General features: G+C 35.8%; 1 protein-coding gene and 1 long non-coding RNA gene across 3 annotated transcripts in view; one reads left to right on the top strand and one right to left on the bottom strand.

Annotated features, from left to right (window-relative positions):
* The window catches only part of LOC122976553 (titin-like), a 326074-nt gene that overhangs the window by 145361 nt on the left and 152930 nt on the right, over positions 1 to 27783 (top strand). Inside the window, exons 47-49 of one of the 2 annotated variants that reach the window (XM_044345108.1) lie at positions 26386 to 26409; positions 27050 to 27076; positions 27559 to 27582. In XM_044345108.1, the coding sequence (XP_044201043.1) occupies positions 26386 to 26409; positions 27050 to 27076; positions 27559 to 27582 (75 nt within the window). Of the gene's footprint in view, positions 1 to 51; positions 213 to 444; positions 533 to 26385; positions 26410 to 27049; positions 27077 to 27558; positions 27583 to 27783 lie in introns of both variants that reach the window. The other variant, XM_044345109.1, reaches the window with a different exon arrangement.
* On the bottom strand, positions 23037 to 26986 carry LOC122976570. The gene is made up of 2 exons (XR_006400968.1): positions 26957 to 26986; positions 23037 to 23461 (listed from the first exon to the last, which is right to left on the bottom strand). It is a non-coding gene; the product is annotated as an uncharacterized LOC122976570 (long non-coding RNA).

Here is a 27783-nt window from a genome sequence, read left to right as displayed (position 1 = left end):
AAAACGGCCCTAAATTCAAAGGAAATGTCTTTTTGTTTTGTTTTCTATCAGCTCCTGTCTCTAAACCCACCCTCTCCTTATGGTGTGAACCTGAGATGACCTACTGTGTCCTCACCTGTAATGGCAACACCACAGATGTTGAACTGGTCACCTACAGGTGGACATCAGATGTCACAACATGGTCTTCAACCAAGGAGCACAATATAACAGAGGTACAAATAGGATAATGATGTTTGTGTGTCTGATCAGTAACAGATAAATCATGTTGAAAGAATAAACCAGAATCTAGTCTTTAAATTGATTCACATATTCAGGCATCAGTTGGTGACCAGCTTATTGTTGATAATTTGGACAAACTGTAAAAAGACAAAGTGAACTCCTCAAACAATCTGTATGTTTGGTTTATGAACTTTCAGCTAATATTGTTTTTCTTCCAATTTTTAGGAAGATGATGAGCTGTGGTTCAGCTGTGCGTTTGAAAACCCAGTCAGCTCAAGCAGCAGTGAAATAGTCTTCAACCCCTTCAAGGAAAGTGAGTTATCACACCAACAAATATCTGCTGTAACACATTTAATGTATTAATGCATCTTACTGTTTTTCCTAAACATGACAATGTACAATGTACACATTTACATGAACTGTGAAACCAGGAAATGTATATTTGAAGTCTGTCATAACTGTGAATATTTGGCTGTGAACAGTTTTATAAATCTGGTTTAAGGAATAGTGATGTGATGAGGGGTCATAAGGTATTTGTTAAGAGTTTTAAAGGGATATTTGTCCCCTAAATTTAGAAATAGATTAGAATCAGTGGAAATTAGCTGAGGCGCTTGGGTAACACTTTAATTCCCCCTATTTAGCATTAATTAGATGTATATAAACATTTATAAACATTTAATAAATGTTTATAACACACTATAATGTAGTTGTAAGTATATATTAAAAGGACGGATTCACATTTCAAGTCTGTCTTAAAACAACAGTCAGGAGCACAAATGAACATGTAAACATGTTTTTCTTGCTGTAATCATTCCTCCTGTTCATACTGACCATTAGAAGATCCCTTCATAATGCACTTACAATGTAAGTGATGGAGGACAAAATCCACAGTCCTCCTTCCGTGCAAAAATGTATTTAAAAGTTTATCTGAAGCTAATATGAAGCTTCAGCGTCCAAATGAGTCAAATCAAGTAGATATCTTTCAACGTTACAGTCTTTTTAGAGCCAAAGTTCCTCTTTTTGTTACTATACTTCCACCACAGCTCAACAGGGAAACACTGTCTGAGGAAACACAAAGAGGGAATTTTTAGCTAAAAAGACTGTAAATGTGTCAGATATCCACTTGATATGACTAACTCAGACTGCTGAAGCCTCATATAAGCTTTCACTTTTAAATGACTGTGTGGACACACTGTGGATTTTGGCCTCCATCACTTACATTGAAAGCACATTTGAAGGATCTTTTAATATCCAGTATGAACAGGAGGAATGATTACAGCGAGGAAAACCTCTTTCACTGTTCATATGGACACCTGACTGTTGTTTTAAGACACACTTGAAAAACTGTTAACCTGTCCTTTAAGTGTTTATTAATGTACAATATTTGTCAGTAATTATAACTTCTCCTATGAAGACATATTTTATTTATTATTATAACTGTTTTATTAAATTGTCTTTATCTGATTACATTATGGATCCCACATGAGGAGTTACAATCATTGACAAACACAGTAAAAAAACCCTTATTTGCTAAAAACAACATTATAGTGTGTTAAATGTTAAATACTGCTGTAAATGCTAAACAGGAGGCTTTAAGTAAAGTTTTACTGCTTGTTATTTTGAGTATTTCTATTTTATTCTGCTTTATGCTCCACTACATTTTAGAGGAAAATATTGTACTTTGTACTTTACTTTTTACTTAGTTTTTACTAAAACTGGAGCAGGACACACTTGATTAAAGAAAAAATACATTTCAGTAATTAAACAGAGAAATTTGCATTCTCTTGTATTTAATTTATTTTATTTTGCAGATGAACCACTCTACAAGAAAATAGGTGACAAAGCTGAACTCACAGCAGACTCTGTAGTGAATCTCATCACCAGTATAGTGTGGAAACATGGACCCAATATTGCCATGGAGTGGTATGGAGATAATACTACCGCCTACCGACACTTCAAAGGTACCACTTTAATCTGAATCAAGCTGTTTGGTAGCCAGAGATCAATGATTTTATACATTAGTTTGAAGTTTTTGATACATTTAGGTTGAGATTTGGTTTAAATTAGTGGTCTAAATATTTTCTGTTGTAAATTAATTATATTTTAAGGAATTTTTATACAGTATTAAATAGGTTTATCCCAGATTTTGGCTAAATTAATGAATTTTATTACAATTCAGTATTTTCTGCATGGATTAAGTTTTTTTTTTTATTTATTTTTTAAAGAAGTATAAGACATTAAGTTTGACAAATACTATTACTGTAATGTAATCCTTAAATGTACACCTTTAAATTAAAATATTAAGGCCTATTAAAGGTGTACTGTTAAATAAGGTTCACTTTGTGCAGATAATCCCAAAATATCTGAATACGATGCAATAGATTAATTCATTCATTATCCCTGTGAAACCCAATTAAATACCTTAATTACATAATAATCAATGGGTGAAATTAATAGAATTAGGGTTACTAGTGCAGTGCCTGTTCAAAATGTGCATGTTCAGAACAGGCATATTTCTCAATACCTAGAGAGAGTTGTGACCGACTACTAAACACCTCTCATACAGACTATTGGTAGATGCTACAATTTACCGAGGTTCCCTAAACACCTCACACGAGGAATATCTGGAGACTGAAGTTGATTGGATGAACTGTAGTGCCCATTCAAAACGTGCCTGAGACATCCTGCACTATGTCCTGAACATACACAAAGCTTCTGTGTGTGAAGAACAGGAATAAAAAAAAAAACTTTTTCCAATTCATTCTCTGGTAGTTCTTATCACTACGGGTATAGCAAATGCACTTGTGCCCATCTGAGCGCCTATGGGCGTGTTGGTCCTAAAATGAGGTGTGGTCAGGTGCATTGCTATCTTGAGGCAGCAGAAAGTGATTGACCAACAAAAACCTGGTCTGAAGTCAATGGTGCAGTGTTTCACTGTTATTTTAAGTGTTCAGGATAATAATATGCGCCTACAGGCGGGTGCACAATGTACACTCTGCTTGTTACACACATGGACGCGCAGCAGCACATAAACATGCAAAAGATAACAAATAAAAGGATTACAATGTGAAAGATTATTATTGTGTACATCAACATATTTTAAAAAATACTTGTGATACTGGCTAGTCAGAATATTTATCAGAATTAGCTAATCACAGTAATGACAGATGAAATTGTTTGACTAAATGGTGGCAATACATGGAGGTATTTAAACAGATCTGTCAGGTTGAAGGTGTCTGTCAAGACCCAGCAAACAGATATCAACAACAGATCAAACACAGATCGACTTTCCTGCTTCATCAATACATGATGACATGAGGAACACATGAGGAAATAAATGAGGTGAAAACAATGATTCAACTAAAGAAGGAAATAAATCTGGACAGCTTCTAGCTGCTGCCAGCAGCAGGATCAGAACCTTAGAAAGTCCTGACAACTGTGTATGATGATTTTTTACTTGATTAAAATGATTAAATTTCTGAAGAATATTTAACAAATATTCTTTAACATTTTTGAGATTACAGTGATCAGGTTTCCAAACTTTCAGCAAACCCTGCTGATTTGACCTTTTACTCCATGACTGAACAAAACGATTTCAAAGAAACCAAAGCTGTAATTAAAATAATAAATCTGGTTAAACTGGTGGTCTGGGGTCACGGGAGGGTCCATGAGCAGCAGGGGTCAGTGTGCTCGTTATGGATCGTGCACTTTCACTTCACGCACAAGCAGATCTGTTTCCTCTGCAGAGAAGCGCTCATTCTTACTACTTAGCAAATGCGCCATTATAATAGCAATCTGCCAAGCTGCAAGTGCACCGGGCTCTTAAAGGGAACCAGAGATGACACTCTGATTGGTTTATTGCATGTTACACCCAAAACACACCCATGATTAATTAAGAGACTAGTACAACACTAAATGCACTTGTGCCATGCGCTTCAGACTGTGCGCTCTTAAACACTTTCAAGTCATTACCACTACTGATGTAATACCACCTCCGACCACAATGTGGGTTGCAATGGCAGAGTGGTGTTGTCCGTATTTCTGCTCGTTGACTCCATGGGCAGAAGAAGAAGGAAATCAACATTATCAGCATTATTTATGAGGTATTTTTATATATTTCTCGTGAAGGACAAATCCACGTACATACAAACATACATACATACAGAAATTCCTTGCTTTATATAGAGAGATAAAGACTCGTATGAAAATCAGCTGTTCTACAAACATTTTTAGTGTTTTAAAGTTCATATTTCTCCAGCTGCCCCCTCTTAAGTGACCAACACTGGAAATAAGTGACTCTAGCTGACAACATACTGTAAGATGACTAAAAATCTCTGTTTAGAAGCTAAACCTGTGCATTTTTGCAGATCGTGGTTCACTGGACACTTCAAATGGAGCGCTGACGATCACAGGACTGACTCCAGACGACAGCGGCAACTACACAGTAGAGATCAACAACAAACTCATCAGCAAGACTCAACTCCTGGTTATCTGTAAGTGGAGGAATTGTGTATGAAGTTTGTCTTAGTTTATCAAAATGGCCCTAAATTCAAAGGAAATGTCTTTTTGTTTCATTTTCTATCAGCTCTTGTCTCTAAACCCACCCTCTCTGAATGGTGTTCTGTGACCTACTGTGTCTTCACCTGTAATGGCGACACCACAGGCGCTGAACCGGTCACCTACTGGTGGACATCAGGTGACATAACGTTGTCTTCAACCAAGGAGCACAAAATAACAATGGTAAACACAGGATAATGATGTTTGTGTGTCTGATCAGTAACAGATAAATCATGTTGAAAGAATAAACCAGAATCTAGTTTTTAAATTGATTCACATATTCAGGCATCAGTTGGTGACCAGCTGAGGCAGAATCCAGGCTGTGCAGTTTAGGATATTTAGACAGTTTAGAATACTTCTGAAATTAGCTTTAACTATATCTGGTATATTAAATATATTGTGCATTGTCCCTGGTAAATAAACAATATATAATTAAATAAACTGAACAGTAACGTAAACAAATCTGCAGAAAATCAAGATTTCAGATCATGGAAAGGGCCAGACTTGTCTCTGTAAAGTCATAAAAAAAGTGACAACAAGAGCTGCATTTGGATACAAGGTTGGACATTTTTATTTTTATCCAATTAACAGGCAACTGTTGAGATGATCTAATATTTTATATGAATGTTGTAGTTTCACAAAACATTCAAAGATATTTTGTTACAAGTTTAAACCTTCAGTGTTCAAACATTTTTAAAACTATGTCCACATGTGTCATGGCAATAGTAATAAAGCATCACATTAATTAACTTATAAATTAACTTATTAATCCCTATATTTATTGTACAATTAGATATTAATTAATAAAATGCTTTATTACTATTTCGGTGACACTTTTGGTCCTCTATACACCAGATGTGGCAATTACAGTGTTTTTGTATCTCTTTTGTTTCCCATACAATCTTACATGTGATAAAAATGTGAGATTAGAAAACTTGACAGGTTTCTTTGTTAATTACTTTATAGCTATTTGTGATACAAAGAAAAAAATCAAAAAGATGTTAGAGATTGCCCAAACAAGGTTTAAGTCAGGGGTCTCAAACTCAAATGACCTGGGGGCCGCTGGAGGCAGAGTCTGGGTGAGTCTGGGCCGCATCAGGTATCCACAAAAAAAAGCTTAGGAGGCGCAAAAAAGGCGACTACTACAAACAACTACAAACAAATGGCATCATAAAGAAATATCTTTAAAGCATTTACTATGGAGTAAAATGTTTTGAGGAATAAATCTCTTTCCACAAATGATTCAGTACATTTCATTCACCCAAAAGATTTTTTTGAATAATTTCTCTGTGAATGTCACATCATTGCAGAGCAAACGTGGAGAACATGAAGCCGGGACAGTGGGACACCATTATCCCATGATTTGCACCTGCATGGCTGCAAACCATGGGATGCAGCCATGGAGGCATTATTTATTGGCTTTTATTTTCTATAATAACTCCATGGATGCAGCAGCGTTGTCAAATCAAATATGATGTGTGGCACAGCAGCATCAGCTGTGTGGTGTTTTGTTACACTCTGTATTTATGATCCATGTCGGATAAACATATGTGTGTTCATGAAAATGTATATATTAACTTTTAATTCACTTCACAAAGTGGCATTATGTGACAGAAATATGCACATACATTATTATCTGCCAGACTTATAAAGACGCAGATACACCTGGTTCTGTTTTTTTAATGTCACACACTGTGGAATCACATGCACGAGACTCATTTGCTGTCACAGTGAGCCAAAAATGGATGTAAAGGTCTTTAAACCTCCGTTTGTACGTCAACAGTTGTGTCCGTTCAGCTCATCAGACCTCAGTGAGAATTACACACAGGCTCTCCAACAGCTGATCATTACGCACGGCTGCTGTGGATATTTGAAACGACTTTACCCCTAATTCATCACATTTTTCTGCAAACCGTCACCACTGTGAAGTGTCAGTCATCATTATTAAACATCAGAAGAATGATAGATGATTTAGTGATAAAGCTTGTGTTGAAACGGACTTTACAAAGTGTTTCAAAACAAAATGAAGTGTTCGTTAACAGAGAGATGATGCTGAAATAAACAGAATGATGCTTTAATAAGGTTTAATAATTCACTTTTGAATTTTACTGAAAGCTGTGTAGCAAAAATAACGACACAATCTAGCGTGAGGTGCGCACATTCTCAGCGCACATTCTTCCTGTATAAATAGCATAGTTGTTGTGAAACAGCCATATACCCCTGTGATTGGCAGGTTCGTTCAGCTCCAGCTTGTGCAATAAAGGGACCTTCCACACACAACACAGTAAAGTGCCATTCATATAAAACTCGCGGGCCGCACTAACATTAAACTTTCATATCAAGGTGGGGGCCACAAAATATCAGCCGAGATTGAGACTTATGGTTTAAGTCATATATCATACTAGTATACTATAATTTATACTGGATAATTCAGTCTTGCAGATGTGCTAAATAGTGGATTACAGCATATGTATTGAAAAGCTGATGACTAAATGACTAAGTAGCCACATCACTGTGTTGTCTCTGATGTTATTGTTGATAATCTGGACACACTGTAAAAAGACAAAGTGAGCTCTTAAAAAAAATTGTATGTTTGGTTTATGAGCTTTCAGCTAATATTGTTTTTCTCCTAATTTCTAGGTGGAAAAGGAGCTGTGGTTGAGCTGGTTGAGCTGTGAGTTTGAAAACCCAGTCAGCAAAATCAGCAGTGAAAAAGTCTTCAACCCCTTCATAAGTGAGTTATCACCCCAACAAATATCTGCTGTAACACATTTAATATATTAATGCATCTTACTGTTTTTACTAAACATGACAATGTACTCAATGCCCTCATAGGAGTTACAAAACATGTTCTAACAGCAGTAAATGACTAAATGACGAGCTTTGAGTTGATTCTTTTTCTGTATTGGGTCACCTCAGAGTGCATTATCAAAGATGGGATCAGCTAACGACATTAGAATACAATACAGTGTCCTTGTAAACCATTTGTTGTTTTAATTATTTATTCATTTATTTTTTTTGTAGGGAATCAGCTCATCGCCATAGCAATATTATTTCTGGTTGTGTGCATCATCCTCATCACTTTCAGACACAAAGGCATCATCCATTTCAGTCACATAAGGAGAACATGTAAGAAGTCACAAAATATTGTATTTATTTTGATGCACTAAATAAACTGTATTTTTGTGGTTTGATATAAATGAAATCTTTGACTTGAATTTACATTCTTTATATTTCTTTAGGTGTGGTATATTAATATTTATGTAAATGTGACTGATAATGTTAATCTAGTTGTGCATCATACATATTCAAGTTCTTTCAAGAGTGTGATTCTACCAACAATATTAGTCCTGATGATGTATTTTCATGCTAAGAGACAGGAAGTTTCTATCCTCATGCAAACATCCACAACCACATCCAACACCAAGAGATTCTCTCCAGATGTTTGATGAATCTGCATAAAAGGATGTTTCAGGGTCGACTTGTTGTCTTAGTGGTTAAAGCTCATAACAAATAACTGCAACATCACTACTATTATGCACTATTAATGCATCTTACTGTTTTTACTGAACATGACAACGTACTCAATGTCCTCATAGGAGTTACAAAACATGTTCTAACAACATTAAATGACTAAATGACGAGCTTTGAGTTTATTATTTTTCTGTATTGGGTCACCTCAGAGTGCATTATCAAAGATGGGATCAGCTGACGACATTAGAATACAATACAGTGTCCTTGTAAACCATTTGTTGTTTTAATTATTTATTCTTTCACTTTTTTGTAGGGGTTTTGAAATGGACGTTCATCTACATATTAGTATGTATTCTGGTTGTATTCAACATCATCCTCATGTCCGATTTAAACTTTGAAGGCAGAAAAGGTAAAAAGTCACAAAATATTTTATTTATTTATTTTGGTCTGATATAAATCAAATCTTTGACTTGAAAGAAAAACAGTAAGAATTAACCATTTGTTGTTTTAATTATTTATTCTTTCATTTTTTGTAGAGAATCTGACATGGATGATCATCTTAATAGCAGTATTTGCAGTGATACTGGTTGGGGGCATCATCGGCTTCATCTTCTTCTATTTGAAATACAAAGCCGCAGAGTTTTCATCACTTTTTGCAGAGGAACTGAAAAAGATGTCCATCTTAATACCAGTATTATTTCTGGATATATTCAACATCATCATCAATTTAATATATGAAGGTGGAAAAGGTAAGAAGTCACTAAATATTTCATTTATTTATTTTGATCTGATATAAATCAAATCTTGAATTTAAAATTCAATTCAATTTTATTTATATAGCACCAAATCACAGCAAATGTCACCTCAGGGCAGTTTTCACATAGAGCAGGTATAGACCATACTCTTTAACTTATAGAGAGAGACCCAACAATTCCCCCCATGATCAAGCACTTGGTGACAGCGGTAAGGAAAAACTCCCCTTTAACGGGAAGAAACCTCGAGCAGAACCCGACTCTAGGTGGGCAGCCATCTGCTTTGACCGGTTGGGTTGAGAGAGAGAGAAGAGGGGGGGGGCACAGAGATGCAGAACAACAACAACAGCAACAACAACAACAATAACAATAGATATATGACTAGCAACAACAGCAGGAACAGCTGGAGAATGAGAGCAGAGTGAGAGGAGAATGACATCCTCACGTCAACATGGTCCATAGGGTTTCCTGCGGATGAAAAAGCACAAAGAACTCCAGGGAAGAAGTCAAGTTAGTAACATGCAGTAGTGGTAAAAGAATACATACAGAGGGAGAAGAGGAGAGAGGAGCTCAGTGCATCATGGGAAGTCCCCCAGCAGTCTAGGCCTATAGCAGCATAACTATAAGCTTTATCAAAAAGGAAAGTTTTAAGCCTACTCTTAAACATAGAGAGGGTGTCTGCACCCCGGACCGAATCTGGAAGATGGTTCCACAGGAGAGGAGCCTGATAGCTGAAGGCTCTGCCTCCCATTCTACTTTTAAAGACTGTAGGTACCACCAGTAAGCTGCATTCTGGGAGCGCAGTGCTCTAGTGGGATAATACGGTACTATGAGCTCTTTAAGATATGATGGTGCCTGACCATTAAGGGCTTTGTATGTGAGGAGAAGGATTTTAAATATAATTCTCGGTTTTACTGGAAGCCAGTGCAGCGAAGCTAAGACGGGAGAAATGTGGTCTCTTTTTCTAGTTTTAGTCAGAACACGTGCAGCTGCGTTCTGGATCAGCTGGAGAGTCTTTAGAGACTTGTTAGGGCAGCCTGATAATAATGAGTTGCAATAATCCAGCCTAGAAGTAACAAATACATGGACTAGTTTTTCTGCATCTTTTTGGGACAGGATGTGCCTGATTTTTGCGATATTACGTAAGTGAAAAAAGGCAGTCCTTGAGATTTGATTTATGTGGGAGTTAAAGGACATATCCTGATCAAAGATAACTCCCAGATTCCTTACGGTGGTGCTGGAGGCCAGGGTAATGCCATCCAGAGTAGCTTTATCATTAGATAATGTGTTTCTAAGGTGTTAAGGGCAAAGCACAATAACTTCAGTTTTATCTGAATTTAGTAGTAGAAAATTGCAGGTCATCCAGGTCTTTATGTCCTTAAGGCATGATTGGAGTTTAGTTAACTGACTGGTTTCATCTGGCTTCATTGATAAATATAATTGGGTATCATCTGCACAACAATGAAAATTTATGGAGTGTTTCTGAATAACATTACCTAAAGGAAGCATATACAAGGTGAATAGAATTGGTCCAAACACACAACCTTGTGGAACTCCATGTCTAACTTTTGCCTTCACGGAGGATTCATCATTAACATGTACAAACGGAAATCAATCTGATAAATAGGACTTAAACCAGCTTAATGCAGTTCCTTTAATGCCATTTAAATGTTCCAGTCTCTGTAATAGGACTTGATGATCAATTGTGTCGAATGCGGCACTAAGATCTAACAGGACAAGTATAGAGACAAATCCTTTGTCCGATGCAGTAAGGAGGTCATTTGTGACTTTCACCAGTGCTGTCTCTGTGCTATGATGTGCTCTAAATCCTGACTGAAAATCTTCAAATACACTATGGTTATATAGAAAGTCACATAACTGATTAGAGACTGATTTCTCAAGGATCTTAGAGAGAAATGGAAGGTTAGATATAGGTCTATAATTGGCTAAAATGCCTGAATCAAGAGTAGGCTTCTTAAGAAGAGGTGTAATTACAGCTACTTTAAAAGACTGTGGTACGTAGCCTGTTACTAAAGACAGATTGATCATATCTAGTAAAGAAGTGCTAACTAAGGGTAAGGCTTCCTTAAGCAACCTAGTTGGGATGGGGTCTAAGAGACAGGTTGATGGTTTGGATGAAGAAATCGTTGAAGTTAATTCATAAAGGTCAATTTGAGAAAAACAGTCCAAATATATGTCAGATCTCACAGCTGCTTCTAAGGTTCCTGTGTTTGTGGATAAATCGGAGCCTGTTGAGGGCAAAGACTGTTGAATTTTGTCTCTAATTGTTAGAATTTTATCATTAAAGAAGCTCATGAAGTCGTTACTACTGAGAGCTATAGGAATACATGGATCAATAGAGTTATGACTCTTTGTCAGCTTGGCCAAAGTGCTGAAAAGGAACCTAGGGCTACTTTATTCTCTTCTATTAATGATGAGTAGGCGGCTCTGATATTACAGAGGGCCTTTCTATATGTTTTAAGACTATCCTGCCAGACTAAGCCAGATTCTTTTAGTTTGGTGGAACGCCAAATCCTTTCAATTTTTGTAATGTTTGCTTTAATTTGTGGGTTTGGGAGTTAAACCATGGAGCTAACCTCTTATGTTTTATTATTTTCCTTTTTAATGGGGCGATGGAGTCGAGTGTTATTCGTAATGAGCCTGCAGCATTATCAAGATAATCAATTTGGGAGGGACAAAAATAAGCATAGGAGTCCTCTGAAGTATTGAGACATAGCACTGAATTCAATAAAATTTAGCTACAGCACTATCAGATAGACATCTAGTGAAGACATTTTTGTCTAATGGTGTGTAATCCAGTAATAGGAATTCAAAAGTTATCAAGTAATGGTCTGATAAAATAGGATTTTGTGGAAAAACTATCAAATGTTCAATTTCGATGCCGTAAATCAGCACAAGATCAAGGGTGTGATTAAGACAGCGAGTGGGTTTATTTACAGTCTGAGAGAAGCCAATTGAGTCTAATAATGAGATAAACACAGTGATAAGACTATCATTATCAACATCCACATGAATATTAAAGTCACCCACTATAATTACTTTATCTGTATTAAGGACTAAGTTTGATAAAAACTCTGAGAAATCAGAGTATGAGCCAGGAGGACAGTACACTAAAACAAATAGAAATGGCTATAAAGTTTTCTAGGTTGAGTGAGAGTTATTAAGAACAAGGCTTTCGATTGAGTTATAATTAAATGTAGGTCTAGAGTTGACAATAAGTATTGAGTTGATGATGGCTGCGGCGACTCCTCCTCGGCCAGTGTCTCGAGGAATGTGAGTATTAATATGAATGGGGGGAATAGATTCATTTAGGCTGACATATTCCTCATGACAGCCAGGTTTCAGTTAGACAAAATAAATCAATATGATGATCTGAGATTAGATCGTTTACTAATACAGCTTTAGATGATAGTGATCTAATGTTTAAGAGTTCTCATTTAATTCTCCCTTTTTTTTTTATTTCAGACGTGGTGTTAATTTGTTTTAGATTTTTATGAATGACTCTTCTTTTGTTTACTTTGGATTTAACTGATTTATGTGGTCGGGGGACAGACACAGTCTCTATGTGGTTTTGGGTGGGTAACTGTTCTAATGGAAGCGCAGAGAAGCGTTTAGGACTGCAGCTCTGCTTCCTGGTCTCAACTCTGGGTCGTCATGGTTTGATCTACTAATAAACTCATATTTCTAGATGTGAGAGCAGCTCCATCCAAAGTGGGATGTATGCCGTCTCTCCTAACCAGACCAGCTTTCCCCCAGAAAGTCTGCCAATTATACATGAAGCCCACATCGTTTGCTGGACACCACCTCGACAGCCAGCGGTTGAATGATGACATGCGGCTGTACATGTCATCACTGGTCAGATTAGCGGCTCAGAGAAAACTACGGAGTCCGGCATTATCTTCGCATACGTACACACCGACTCAATATTAATTTTGGTGACCTCCGATTGGCGTAATCGGGAGTCGTTATCGCCGACATGACTAACAATCTATATTTACGTTTATTCATAACCAGCAGTTTTAAATGTGATTCTATGTCGCCCGCTCTGGCCCCAGGAATACATTTGACAATGGCTGCTGGTGTCGCTAACTTCACGTTTCTCACCATGGAGCTGCTAATAATCAGAGTTTGTTTCTCAGCGGGTGTGTCGCTGAGTGGGGATGACCTGTTTGAAACGCGGACTGGTTATTAGTAAACTGCGGGCTTCTGCTTAAGACTATACTTCCTTCTGACAGTCACCCAGCCACCCTGGCTTCCCGGCTGCTCAGGAACAGGCTACGCTTGGTCGGCCCGCTAACTACATTAGCCACTGATTGTTTTTCCATGGTGCGGAGCCGCGCTTCCAATTCACTGAGCCTCGCCTCCAGCACTGCAAATACACTTCATTTATTACACTTACCATTGTCACTAAAGGAGGCAGAGGAATAGCTAAACATAAGACACACCAAGCAAGAGAGAGCGGGAGAGGGAGACAGAGACGTCATCGCGAACTGCTGAGCTTAAGTTAGCTGCTATATTAGCTGCTGAGCTGAAATAACTAACAATTGTGCGATTGGCGAGAAAGGTCGCTAAAAGAAAGAAAGAGCTAAGAGTGCTTGTACAGAACTAGCAATTATCCACAGTAATGAGAAATATAGCAAAATCAACTGAATTGAGAGCAGCAACAACGCTACTAGTGAATGCAGTCGGCAACCGGAAATGACACATTACGCTTACCGTAGTACATCAGTTACATTCTTTATATTTCTTTAGGTGTGGTATTTTAATATTTATGTAATTTAGACTGATAATGTTAATCTAGTTTCATCATACATATTCAAGTTCTTTCAAGAGTGTGATTCTACCAACAATATTAGTCCTGATGATGTATTTTCATGCTAAGAGACAGGAAGTTTCTATCCTCATGCAAACATCCACAACCACAACAAATACCAAGAGATTCTCTCCAGATGTTTGATGAATCTGCATAAAAGGATGTTTCAGGGTCGACTTGTTGCATCACTACTATCATGCACTATTAATGCATCTTACTGTTTTTACTAAACCTGACAATGTACTCAATGTCCTCATAGGAGTTACAAAACATGTTCTAACAGCATTAAATGACTAAATGATGAGCTTTGAGTTCATTATTTTTCTGTATTGGGTCACCTCAGAGTGCATTATCAAAGATGGGATCAGCTAACAACATTGGAATACAATACAGTGTCCTTGTAAACTATTTGTTGTTTTAATTATTTATTCTTTCATTTTTTGTAGAGGATCTGACAGTGATGATCATCGCAATAGCAGTAGTTGGAGTGATTCTGGTTGGGTTCATCATCTTCTTCATCTATTTAATGAACAAATATGAATGGTGTAAGAAGTCACAAAATATTTTATTTATTTATTTTGGTTTGATATAAATCAAATCTTTGACTTGAATTTACATTCTTTATATTTCTTTAGGTGTGGTATATTAATATTTATGTAAATGTGACTGATAATGTTAATCTAGTTGTGCATCACACATATTCAAGTTCTTTCAAGAGTGTGATTCTACCAACAATATTAGTCCTGATGATGTATTTTCATGCTAAGAGACAGGAAGTTTCTATCCTCATGCAAACATCCACAACCACAACCAACACCAAGAGATTCTCTCCAGATGTTTGATGAATCTGCATAAAAGGATGTTTCAGGGTCGACTTGTTGTCTTAGTGGTTAAAGCTCATAACAAATAACTGCAACATCACTACTATTATGCACTATTAATGCATCTTACTGTTTTTACTAAACATGACAATGTACTCAATGTCCTCATAGGAGTTACAAAACATGTTCTAACAGCATTAAATGACTAAATGGTAAATATAAATGGACTGTACTTGTATAGCGCCTTCCTGGTCTTCCGATCACTCAAAGTGCTTTTACACTACGAATCACATTCACCCATTCACACACATTCATATGCTGAATGGATACAGGGTCTACCATGCAAGGTCCCAACCTGCCCATCAGAGGAAATCTAATCATTCACACACTGATGGCACAGCCATGAGGAGCAATTTGGGTTTAAGTATCTTGCCCAATGACACATCAGCATGGGGACTGGAGGAGCCGGGAATTGAACCGACGATCTTCTGATTATTGGACGACCCGCTCTGCCTCATGAGCAACAGCTGCCCCAAATGATCAGCTGCAAGATTATTATTTTTCTGTATTGGGTCACCTCAGAGTACATTGTCAAAGATGGGATCAGCTAACGACATTAGAATACAATACAGTGTCCTTGTAAACCATTTGTTGTTTTAATTATTTATTCTTTCATTTTTTGTAGGGCATCTGATATTGGATCTCATCTACATGGTTCCTTGTGTTTCGGGTTTGTTCAACATCATCATTTTAATGTACAAAGCCATAAATGGTAAGAAGTCACAAATATTGTATATATTTTGATGCATTAAATATACTGTATTTTGGTGGTTTGATATGAATCAAATCTTTGACTTGAATTTACATTCTTTATATTTCTTTAGGTGTGGTATATTAATATTTATGTAAATGTGACTGATAATGTTAATCTAGTTGAGCATCATACATATTCAAGTTCTTTCAAGAGTGTGATTCTACCAACAATATTAGTCCTGATGATGTATTTTCATGCTAAGAGACAACAACCACAACCAACACCAAGAGATTCTCTCCAGATGTTTGATGAATCTGTATAAAAGGATGTTTCAGGGTCGACTTGTTGTCTTAGTGGTTAAAGCTCATAACAAATAACTGCAACATCACTACTATTATACACTATTAATGCATCTTAATGTTTTTCCTAAACATGACGATATACTCAATGTCCTCATAGGAGTTACAAAACATGTTCTAACAGCATTAAATGACTAAATGACGAGCTTTGAGTTTATTATTTTCCTGTATTGGGTCACCTTAGAGTGCATTATCAAAGATGGGATCAGCTAACGACATTAGAATACAATACAGTGTCCTTGTAAACCATTTGTTGTTTTAATTATTTATTCTTTCATTTTTTTGTAGGGGCTCTGATATGGATGATCATCTTAACAGCAGTATTTGGAGTGATTCTGGTTGGGTGCATCATCGCCATCATCTATTTAACATACAAAGACATAAAAGGTAAGAAGTCACAAAATATTGTATTTATTTTGATGCATTAAATATACTGTATTCTGGTGGTTTGATATAAATCTAATCTTTGACTTGACTCTACCTTTCATGTCTCCATCTACACTATAGAAGATGACTTCAACCCCTTCATAAGTGAGTTATCACACCAACAAATATCTGCTGTAACACATTTAATGTATTAATGCATCTTATTGTTTTTCCTAAACATGACAATGTACTCAATGTCCTCATATGAGTTACAAAACATGTTCTAACAGCATTAAATGACTAAATGACGAGCTTTGAGTTTATTATTTTTCTGTATTGGGTCACCTCAGAGTGCATTATCAAAGATGGAATCAGCTAACGACATTGGAATACAATACAGTGTCCTTGTAAACTATTTATTGTTTTAATTATTTATTCTTTCATTTTCTTTGTAGATAATCTGAGATGGATGTTCATCTTAATAGCAGTTTGTATTCCAGTTGTGTTCAACATCATCAATTCATTATACAGAGCCATAAGAGGTAAGAAATCTTAAAATATTGTATTTATTTTGATGCTCTAAATATTAGTGGTGCGCAAAAAATCAATTCACATAAGAATCACGATTATATCTCTGCTGATTCAGGACCGATTCACATTTTTCAGTCTTGCCACAACGCTGTTTTCCAGTTTTTCCTGACATGAGTTAGCTCACTAAATCCCATAGATGGCACAACGACGCTGTGCTGGTTTTCGCCCGCAGGTTTGTGCGGTTGTGGGTTTATTTATTTGTAACTGCCGTGAAGCAATCAGAAAAAAACATTTTATTCCTCTCATTCAGCGGCTTTCTCACCATCACAGCTGCAGGGTTGAGCAGAGGTGTGTGGGGATGTTTGTGCTTTAGAATGTAACTGCTGTGAAACAATCAGAAAATAACGTTTTATTGATCTGATTCACCAGCTTCATCACTAAGGTTACCAGCGCTCCCTCTCTTCATTCACTCTCTAGCTCGCTCGACCACTGCTTCTCTTTCTCTCTCTTATCTTTTTAAAATGAGTCGGGAAGCCGTCATCAAAGACTAACTTTACTTTTTACGTCATCAAACAAAGAGAAGTTTTCTTCCTCTCTTCCCAGTAATGTTTTTGTCATAATGCAGGGTTGTGTAGTGTTACAGGTTACTTTTCTCCAAAAGTTGGTTCTGGTTCAACTTTCTCCCTGCAGCCCCCCTGCAGCCCCCACCCCCGCAGATCAACACACGTCAGACTGCCAGCTGGTTGTCTGAGGACGAGAATCAGAAAGTCATTTTATCTCAGTGAAAAACGTCTCCTTGAAGTTTATGACAAACTGCCAAAAACAAGCCAACAAGATGCAGCAGTGAAACAAGCGTTTAAACAGCTGTTCTGTATTTTGAAACAGACAATAAAATTCAGTAAATAGCGAAACTGCCCGTTTCATTACTTTATATTCATGTAATAAATATACAAATGTCAATTAGATGGTAATCTGCATGAGAAATTAAGAAAAAGAAACAACATCAGTTATAATAATCATCATCTTATAGTGATCAATTTGACCAATTTTATCAGTTTTCTGGTTTGTACTTTGCAGCTAAATGTAACAGGCAGCTATTGTTTATTTGATTTTGTTACTTGAAGTAAGAATTTAAGTTATTATTTGAAGTTTTGCACTCAGCAGTTTATCTTTGCAATCATTTTTATTTTTGTATTAAGTATTCATTTGACTCTTTGTCTCAGGGCTGCTTTGGTTTCCTGTTGACTGAGTGAACTAAAGGAACATAAATCTTAGTCAGGGTTGATGTTGATAGCAAATGTTTATATTTTACATTGTTCTTTGAGACCTATGAAAGTGTCTCCTGCAGTCAAATGGAAAGAGTTACTCAAAACATCAATCTAGAATCAAATCTATGAATGTATTGAATTGAGAATTGATTTTGAATCGAATCGTGAGATTTCCTGAATCATGCACTCATATTAAATAAACTGTATTTTGGTGGTTTGATATAAATCAAATCTTTGACTTGAATTTACATTCTTTATATTTCTTTAGGTGTGGTATATTAATATTTATGTAAATGTGACTGATAATGTTAATCTATCTATTAATGCATCTTACTGTTTTTACTAAAAATGACAATGTACTCAATGTCCTCATAGGAGTTACAAAACATGTTCTAACAGCATTAAATGACTAAATGACGAGCTTTGAGTTTATTATTTTTCTGTATTGGGTCACCTCAGAGTGCATTATCAAAGATGGGATCAGCTAACGACATTAGAATACAATACAGTGTCCTTGTAAACTATTTGTTGTTTTAATTATTTATTCTTTCATTTTTTGTAGGGGGTCTGACCTGGATGATCATCGTAACAGCAATATTTGTAGTGATTCTGGTTGGGGGCATCATCAGCATCATCATCATCTATTTGAAATACCGAGACAGATTCTGTGAGAAGTCAAAAAATATTTTATTTATTTATTTTGGTCTGATATAAATCAAATCTTTGACTTGAATTTACATTCTTTATATTTCTTTAGGTGTGGTATATTAATATTTATGTAAATGTGACTGATAATGTTAATCTATCTATTAATGCATCTTACTGTTTTTACTAAACATGACAATGTGCTCAATGTCCTCATAGGCGTTACAAAACATGTTCTAACAGCATTAAATGACTAAATGATGAGCTTTGAGTTTATTATTTTTCTGTATTGTTTCACCTCAGAGTGCATTATCAAAGATGGGATCAGCTAACGACATTAGAATACAATACAGTGTCCTTGTAAACCATTTGTTGTTTTAATTAATTATTCTTTCATTTTTTGTAGGGGAGCTGAGATTCACGTTCATGTTAATAGCAGTTTGTATTTCGGGTGTGTGCAACATCATCATCAATTTCATATACAAAGGCAGAAATGGTAAGAAGTCACAAAATATTGTATTTATTTTGATGCATTAAATATACTGTATTTTGGTGGTTTGATATGAATCAAATCTTTGACTTGAATTTACATTCTTTATATTTCTTTAGGTGTGGTATATTAATATTTATGTAAATTTAACTGATAATGTTAATCTAGTTGTGCATCATACATATTCAAGTTCTTTCAAGAGAGTGATTCTACCAACAATATTAGTCCTGATGATGTATTTTCATGCTAAGAGACAGGAAGTTTCTATCCTCATGCAAACATCCACAACCACAACCAATACCAAGAGATTCTCTCCAGATGTTTGATGAATCTGCATAAAAGGATGTTTCAGGGTCGACTTGTTGTCTTAGTGGTTAAAGCTCATAACAAATAACTGCAACATCACTACTATTATGCATTATTAATTAGGGATGCATGATATTATCTTCACGTCATCGGTATCGGCCCGAATTAAAACTTTTCTGCCGATTTGTTGCCTTCTCCTCCGCCGCCTGACTGTGCTTCCCTGCACGGGGTGTTTCACCCTGATGGTCCCGGTGTTTCCTCCGCAGGCTCCACTTCAGTCAGCTGCCCGTCAGACCCGCTGCTTCTTCCCACTTTAACCTGAATAACAAACCGGGACTCGGTGCTCCGGTTGGATCCACATGGAGAGCCGGGGCTAACGTTAGCTGGGAGGCTAGCTGGCTGTGCTTCTCTCCGGCCATGCTAACGTTAGCCCCGGCTCTCCAACCGGAGCACCGAGCCCCGGTTTGTTATTCAGGTTAAAGTGGGATGAAGCAGCGGGTCTGACGGGCAGCTTGAGTGATGTGGAGCCTGCGGAGGAAACATCAGTACCGTCAGGATGTAATAGTCTGCGGAGGAGCTGCTATCTTCGGGTGCACAGATAAGAGAAGAACTTGGCTGAGAGGATGTATCACTCTGTTTGGAAAAAACAAACAAACAAAAACTTTCCTTTTTGGTTTATAACGACAGTTGACAACCAGTGTATTAGGTGCATTACTGCCACCTTCTGCCGGAGTGTGGACCAGAGATTAAACCCTACACATTAATCCTGTCTGTCTAATAAACTCAAAGAAAACTCTACTGCTCCACCCACTTGGCAGGTTCATTAAAGTTTTAACGCTGAGCTCCTGAACTCCAGTCTTCTTGATCATACTTAATACAATCTATACTTGCACGCACAATAATCTCCTCAGCCAGCTGGAAAAAAATATGTTCTTATATCGATATCGGCAATAGGCCACAATGAGTTGGAAATATCGGCATATGGGAAATCTGATATTGTGCATCCCTACTATTAATGCATCTTACTGTTTTTTACTAAACATGACAATGTACTCAATGTCCTCATAGGAGTTACAAAACATGTTCTAACAGCATTAAATGACTAAATGATGAGCTTTGAGTTGATTATTTTTCTGTATTGGGTCACCTCAGAGTGCATTATCAAAGATGGGATCAGCTAACGACATTGGAATACAATACAGTGTCCTTGTAAACCATTTGTTGTTTTAATTAATTATTCTTTCATTTTTTTGTAGAGGATCTGACATGGATGTTCAACTTCATACCACTATGTATGCTGGTTGGGTTCACCATCATCATCATCTATTTAATCATCTTTTTCAGACGCAAAAGGAGAGAACGTAAGAAGTCACAAAATATATTTATTTTGATGCACTAAATATTCTGTATTTTGGTGGTCTGATATGAATCAGATGTGTTTCTAGATGTTTCAGGGTCGACTTGTTGTCTTAGTGGTTAAAGCTCATAACAAATAACTGCAACATCACTACCTTTCATGTCTCTATCTACACTACTGAAGGCAAAAATGTTAATTAAGTTAGCTTACTTTGACTGTAAAATCACTCAGCGTCTCAGAACATTTTGCAAACAAAAAAGTACACGTTCAACAACAACAAAAAAGCATTTTTATAACTTTTGTTTTTTGGAGAAAGCTGTAAATAAGGAACAAAAAACAGAACAAGACAGCAATTACACAATTAAATTGTAGTAAAATAAAAGGTTTCAGTTTGGATTTAATGGGGTTAAGACCATGAACAGCAGTATCTCTGATATCAGATGATTTTCATGTCTCAATCTATTAAATGGAAATATGCCAATAATTATGTTATTTTTTTATTGTAAAATCACAATAAAAAGAAAAGACAATCACAGAAAGAGAAAATAATAACATTATACATTATATTAAACATACATGATACTATTCAGTTATAGGAGTGGCAAAAATTGGATTTAAGAGGTGAAGCGTCGACCATGAAGCACAACGTCCCTGACAGATATCTATATAAGATACTTAGAATTGCAGCTATGAAACAGATAACAAGGAACTGGCTCAAACCTACTCCACCTCTATTTAACAACTGGAAGGCAAATGTAAACAGTATGTTAGAACTGGAAAGAATAACTCTCAGAATCACAAATCAAGAACAGGAACATTTGAAACGGTGGCATAAATGGATTAATTATGTGAACCACAATTAAACAATACTGATGGTTTCAACCCTGAAGAGTTGGAAGAGTTAATGTCCTTCCTTTTCTTTTTTTCTTTTCTTTGTGTATGTATGTATTATTCAGTTATTTATTTCATTTTATTTCCCCCCTTTTTTCTTTAATATTAATAGTTCACACTAAAAACACATATATTGTGGTAATGATGTAGGTATGAACAATATCATATGTATAACTCTTGCACAAAGTATAAAAAAGATGAGGTAAGAGGTAGCAGTTTGTAGTTTGACTTAAATGAAACTTTAAACCAGTGTATCAGAAGAATTGTAGCAGCTGCATTTTGGACTTGAAACAAAACATGATTAATGAAGAATTCAGTGAGTTAACACACACTTATTCATCTTCAATACAGGAGCTGCTGAAAGGAAATGGCAAGGTAAGATTTTAAGTATTTAACATGACAATATTTTAAATTATGTTCTATTTTCATGCATCCAGCACTTAAAAGTAATTAATATCTAAACTTTTACAAACAAAAACCAGTGTTTCAAATGCATTCAATGTACTTTTTTTTTTAATTGTTGAATTTTAAAAACAATTAGATAAAAAAGTCTCAAATTGGACACATTGTTAGTTGTTGTTGATTTAGTAATGTGATGTTTTCCTAACAGACAAATGAAGTTTTACAGTCATCAATCATACTGCTGTTAGTTTTAACAGATAAAATTAAAACATGTATTCTGACAAATAGATTTATTTGCAACTAAATACTGACAAAGACATATCTGACCAACATTTGTTTGAATAGCAGCAGTTAAAAAACTTCTAATATGGATTCACTGTGTGATAGATGCATCATGGTTGTGACAATTCTTTATTTATTTCACAGAGTTCCTCGAGAAGTGGGATAACAGTAAGAACAACTAATGTTTTTTCTTGAACCGTTATAACTGCAGTAAACTAGAAGTTTGACTGTCTGACAGATGTATTGTGGTTGTGACAATTCTTTTATCATTTAATACTGATCTCAACAATTTCTGAGATCCATAAAACATCCACCCAGGACCTGGAAACTCTTAATGTATTTAATGGAAATATTACAATAATTAGTTTATTTTTTAGTGTCAAATCACAAAAAAGAAAGAAGATAATTACAGAAAGAGAAAATAATAACAACATACATTATATTAAACATACATGATACTATTCAGTTATAGGAGTGGCAGAAATTGGATTTAAGAGGTGAAGCGTCGACCATGAACCACAACGTCCCTGATTCATGTTTGATTAGGAACCTTTATTGATTGTTGTTCTCCATCTCTCTCTGAATGTAAATGAAATTACAGGACTTCTTTATCTCTTGTGCTTAGTGGCAACATCAGAAGACAACTTCCTAATCAGAGCTGAAAATGTAAAGTAGAGGTTCATTGATAAACACACTGAAAGGCACCAGAGACAGTCTGCCTTTCTGTATCTGTATGTCTGAAGTCTTTGAAGCCATAAAAAAGCCTTGAAGGTTCGATATTTAAAAGGTCAAGACCAGGCGAGTCTTCAGCTGTACTGCAGAGACTGTGTGTTGTCACTAAACTAAAACGTATGACTCATTACATTTTCTTTGGCTGATTCTTCCTCACCTCTGACAACATTGTCAGAGTATTAGGAAAACCCATCTCTCATGACTCTACACATATTGTCCACTCTGTTAATACTATTAATATAGTTATATTTGTTGATGAGAAGCTGTGTTTGTAAAGGCCACCTTCAACATCTGTAATTAATTCAGGTATTTAATCTCTACAACTTTCTCAACTAAACAAAACCACCAGATAAAAGAGCAGTTATGAATGTTACAAATGTATTATTAATACCCATGTTGCACAAGTTTGACATTCACAAAACTACTAACTTATAAAACCTAATTATGAAACAAAACATGATTAATGAAGAATTCCAGTGAGTTAACACACACTTATTCATCTTCAATACAGGAGAATCTACTGAAAGGACATGGCAAGGTAAGATAGAACATTTTCACATTGGTCACCTATTTGTCTTTAATAATTTTAGAGTATTTAACATGACAATATTTTAAATAATGTTCTGTTTTCATGCATCCAGCACTTAAAAGTAATTAATATCTAAACTTTTACAAGCAAAAACCAGTGTTTCAAATGCATTCAATGTACTTTTTTTTAATTGCTGAATTTTAAAAAAGCAATTAAATAAAAGAGTCTCAAATTGGACACATTGTTAGTTGTTGTTGATTTAGTAATGTGATGTTTTCTTAACAGACAAATGAAGTTTTACAGTCATCAATCATACTGCTGTTAGTTTTAACAGATAAAATTAAAACATGTATTCTGACAAATAGATTCATTTGCAACTAAATACTGACAAAGACATATCTGACCAACATTTGTTTGAATAGCAGCAGTTAAAAAAACTTCTAATATGGATTCACTGTGTGATAGATGCATCATGGTTGTGACAATTCTTTATTTATTTCACAGAGTATCTAGAATGGTTGAAAGAGGGTAAGAACAACTTTTTTTTTTCTTGAACCGTTATAACTGCAGTAAACTAGAAGTTTGACTGTCTGACAGATGTATTGTGGTTGTGACAATTCTTTTATCATTTAATACTGATCTCAACAATTTCTGAGGTCCATAAAACATCCACCCATGACCTGGAAACTCTCAATCTATTTAATGGAAATATGACAATAATTAGTTTATTTTTAGTGTCAAATCACAAAAAAAGAAAGAAGACAATTACAGAAAGAGAAAATAATAACAACATACATTATATTAAACATACATGATACTATTCAGTTATAGGAGTGGCAAAAATTGGATTTAAGAGGTGAAGCGTCGACCATGAACCACAACGTCCCTGATTCATGTTTGATTAGGGACCTTTATTGATTGTTGTTCTCCATCTCTCTCTCCCCCCGTCCCTCATTTTCAGTCATCTCTTCACTGATACTGATCAATAATCAATAAAAACATAGAACGCCCAAAAAGTTATTACTTAAATAAAATCTGAATGGTTTAATCTTTGGAATAATGAGATAACCTGCATCCTGTGATGTGAGTGTTCGTGGGGGAATGTGAGGTCTGAGAAGTTTTGACAGGTCAGGAGGTAATAGGTAGCAGTTTGTAGTCTGTCACCAAATACAACATTGGGCCATATTCCACACCTTTACTTGAAGAGTTTACCAACTTTTATGTAAACGGTGTCATGGCTCTTATCAATCAGATGTATTTGTCTTTTTTGTGTGGTGTTGTGGTGCACAGATCATTGATCAGTCGATGCATCAGCAGATAGTTTGGTCACACTGTCTAACCATCCTGCAGATAAGGTTTATTTTGAAGACACCACACAGACGGGCAAAGCAAATATCAAGGTCAGGAAAATACCAAACTATCTGTGTGCTGCTTGCGCTGGTCGTTTCATTATCATGAAAAATAGGGCTCAATGTTGTATTTGGTGGTCAAATTATTTAAACTAGTCTGAACTGGCATCCATCATAGGCTACTCACAGTCCTCTGTGTTCTGATTAGGATTGGATTTAAAGGTGCAACATTTTAGAGTAGACATTGTTGCTGTGACTGTAATACCTGGCTTTAGACGTCACCACTTTATTACCATAACACCTGAAAGTGGGGACACAAAGAGTCTCATTGTCCTCCCTGTTCTGGCGCCAGTGTGTTGAGCACTGGACAAGTTTGGCTCAGGAGTACAAACTTCTGAGGACGGGAAGACGCTTAATAAAATAAAATGAAATGTAATATAGACTGATCTGTTTGTTTTAATACATTTATATTAATGTAAATGTGGTGATATCTGTACATATAGAGCCCCAGAGGCAGCGCTGCTGTTCTGACCAGAAAGAACATGAAGCTTCACTGTAATTTACATTCAGACAAACTAATGTGGCAGCTACAATTAATCTGTGACTCCAACATTTATCTTCCAAGAGGATTATATCGTATATCAAAATGCTACGGAGACATTAGAACCAGCGGTGAATCAACAAAGAGCTGCACAGATCAGTTTTCTCCCCGGGATGACGACGCAGGACTCGGGCTGCTAGCAGCTGAGATGACCGGCTGCTTTCACCCGGCCAGCGGCTCCTCACATCTCCGAAAACGTTGCAACAGATTTACAAACAGATGTTATTTGAATAAACTGACCACATATTTGAAGCCTACATGGATAATTTCTCGCCTGAAAAAATATTTAATCTTAATAAAGTGAGATATTAACAGTCCAAGAGTGAGAATTACAACAGTCTGGCTCAAAATCTCCGCCATGACACCTCGCTCTGGGAAATCCAATCTACGTCTCATCGCAAGGCACACTGGGTAATGTAGGCTCAGCAAGGGCCCGCCTCCCTACGACAAAACGGTGACAGAAAGTTGAAAATGAAATAGGTGACAGTTAAAAAATACTGATAGCGTAAAAAAATCTGTCACTGAGGAAAGACAGATATGGAAAAAAATCTGAAGACAAACATTGAAAAATCATGCAAAAAATATCAAAATAAAATAACAATAAAATTGTATTTTATTAATGTCTGTGTTTTATTTTTCAGTTGAACTTGTTTCAGTGTTTCAATGTTTTCTTTTTCAGTTCAGGTTTTGTTTTGAATGGCAAATTTTATTTTTGATGCCAAAATGTAAATGTCACTGTTCTGGCCCCATATAAAGAAATATCTGACCAACATTTGTTTGAATAGCAGCAGTTAAAAAACTTCTAATATGGATTCACTGTGTGATAGATGCATCATGGTTGTGACAATTCTTTATTTATTTCACAGCGTTCCTAGAATGGTTGGCTGAGGGTAAGACAATTTTTTTTTTCTTGAACCGTTATAACTGCAGTAAACTAAAAGTTTCACTGTCTGACAGATGTATTGTGGTTGTGACAATTCTTTTATTTCTGAGGTCCATAAAACATCCACCCAGGACCTGGAAACTCTCAATCTACGGCTGAAAATCACAACAGAAAAAAACAACTTTGCCAAGTTCACATATCTCCGCAATTCAAATTAACCACCAGTCATCTACCCAGAAGTGACTGTTTTTAGCGCGACGTCACAGTCTGCAGTTCTAATGAATGGTGGAGTAATATTTTTAGTGATGAGGTTTTTTTTCATTTTAGCACGGCTAGGTGTGCTGTCATTCTGATCAGAGCACGTTCTAAATGTCTAGTTGACCAATCAGATTGTTCGGTTCGGTTGGAGCGACGTGTTGTATAACTGTAATGAATTCAGGTATTTAATCTCTACAACTTTCTCAACTAAACAAAACCACCAGATAAAAGAGCAGTTATGAATGTTACAAATGTATTATTAATACCCATGTTGCACAAGTTTGACATTCATAAACGAAAATGTAACTTATAAAACCTAATTATGAAACAAAACATGATTAATGAAGAATTCCAGTGAGTTAACACACACTTATTCATCTTCTATACAGGAGAAGCTGTTGACAGGACACGGCAAGGTAAGATAGAACATTTTCACATTGGTCACCTATTTGTCTTTAATAATTTTAGAGTATTTAACATGACAACATTTTAAATAATATTCTGTTTTCATGCATCCAGCACTTAAAAGTAATTAATATTTAAGCAAAAACCAGTGTTTCAAATGTATTCAATGCACTTTTTTTAATTGCTGAATTTTAAAAATCAGTTAAATAAAAGAGTCTCAAATTGGACACATTGTTAGTTGTTGTTGATTTAGTAATGTGATGTTTTCATAACAGACAAATGAAGTTTTACAGTCATCAATCATACTGCTGTTAGTTTTAACAGATGAAATTAAAACATGTATTCTGACAAATAGGTTTATTTGCAACTAAATACTGACAAAGACATATCTGACCAACATTTGTTTGAATAGCAGCAGTTAAAAAACTTCTAATATGGATTCACTGTGTGATAGATGCATCATGGTTGTGACAATTCTTTATTTATTTCACAGAGTATCTACAAAGGTGGGCTGAGGGTAAGAACAACTTTTTTTTTTCTTGAACTGTTATAACTGCAGTAAACTAGAAGTTTGACTGTCTGACAGATGTATTGTGGTTGTGACTATTCTTTTATCATTTAATACTGATCTCAACAATTTCTGAGGTCCATAAAACATCCACCCATGACATTGTCAGAGTATTAGGAAAACCCATCTCTCATGACTCTACACATATTG

The sequence above is a fragment of the Thunnus albacares genome, chromosome 24 (genome assembly GCF_914725855.1).
Source record: "Thunnus albacares chromosome 24, fThuAlb1.1, whole genome shotgun sequence".
In the NCBI taxonomy this organism is placed as follows: Eukaryota; Metazoa; Chordata; class Actinopteri; order Scombriformes; family Scombridae; genus Thunnus; species Thunnus albacares.
This window is presented reverse-complemented; position numbering and strand designations above follow the sequence as displayed.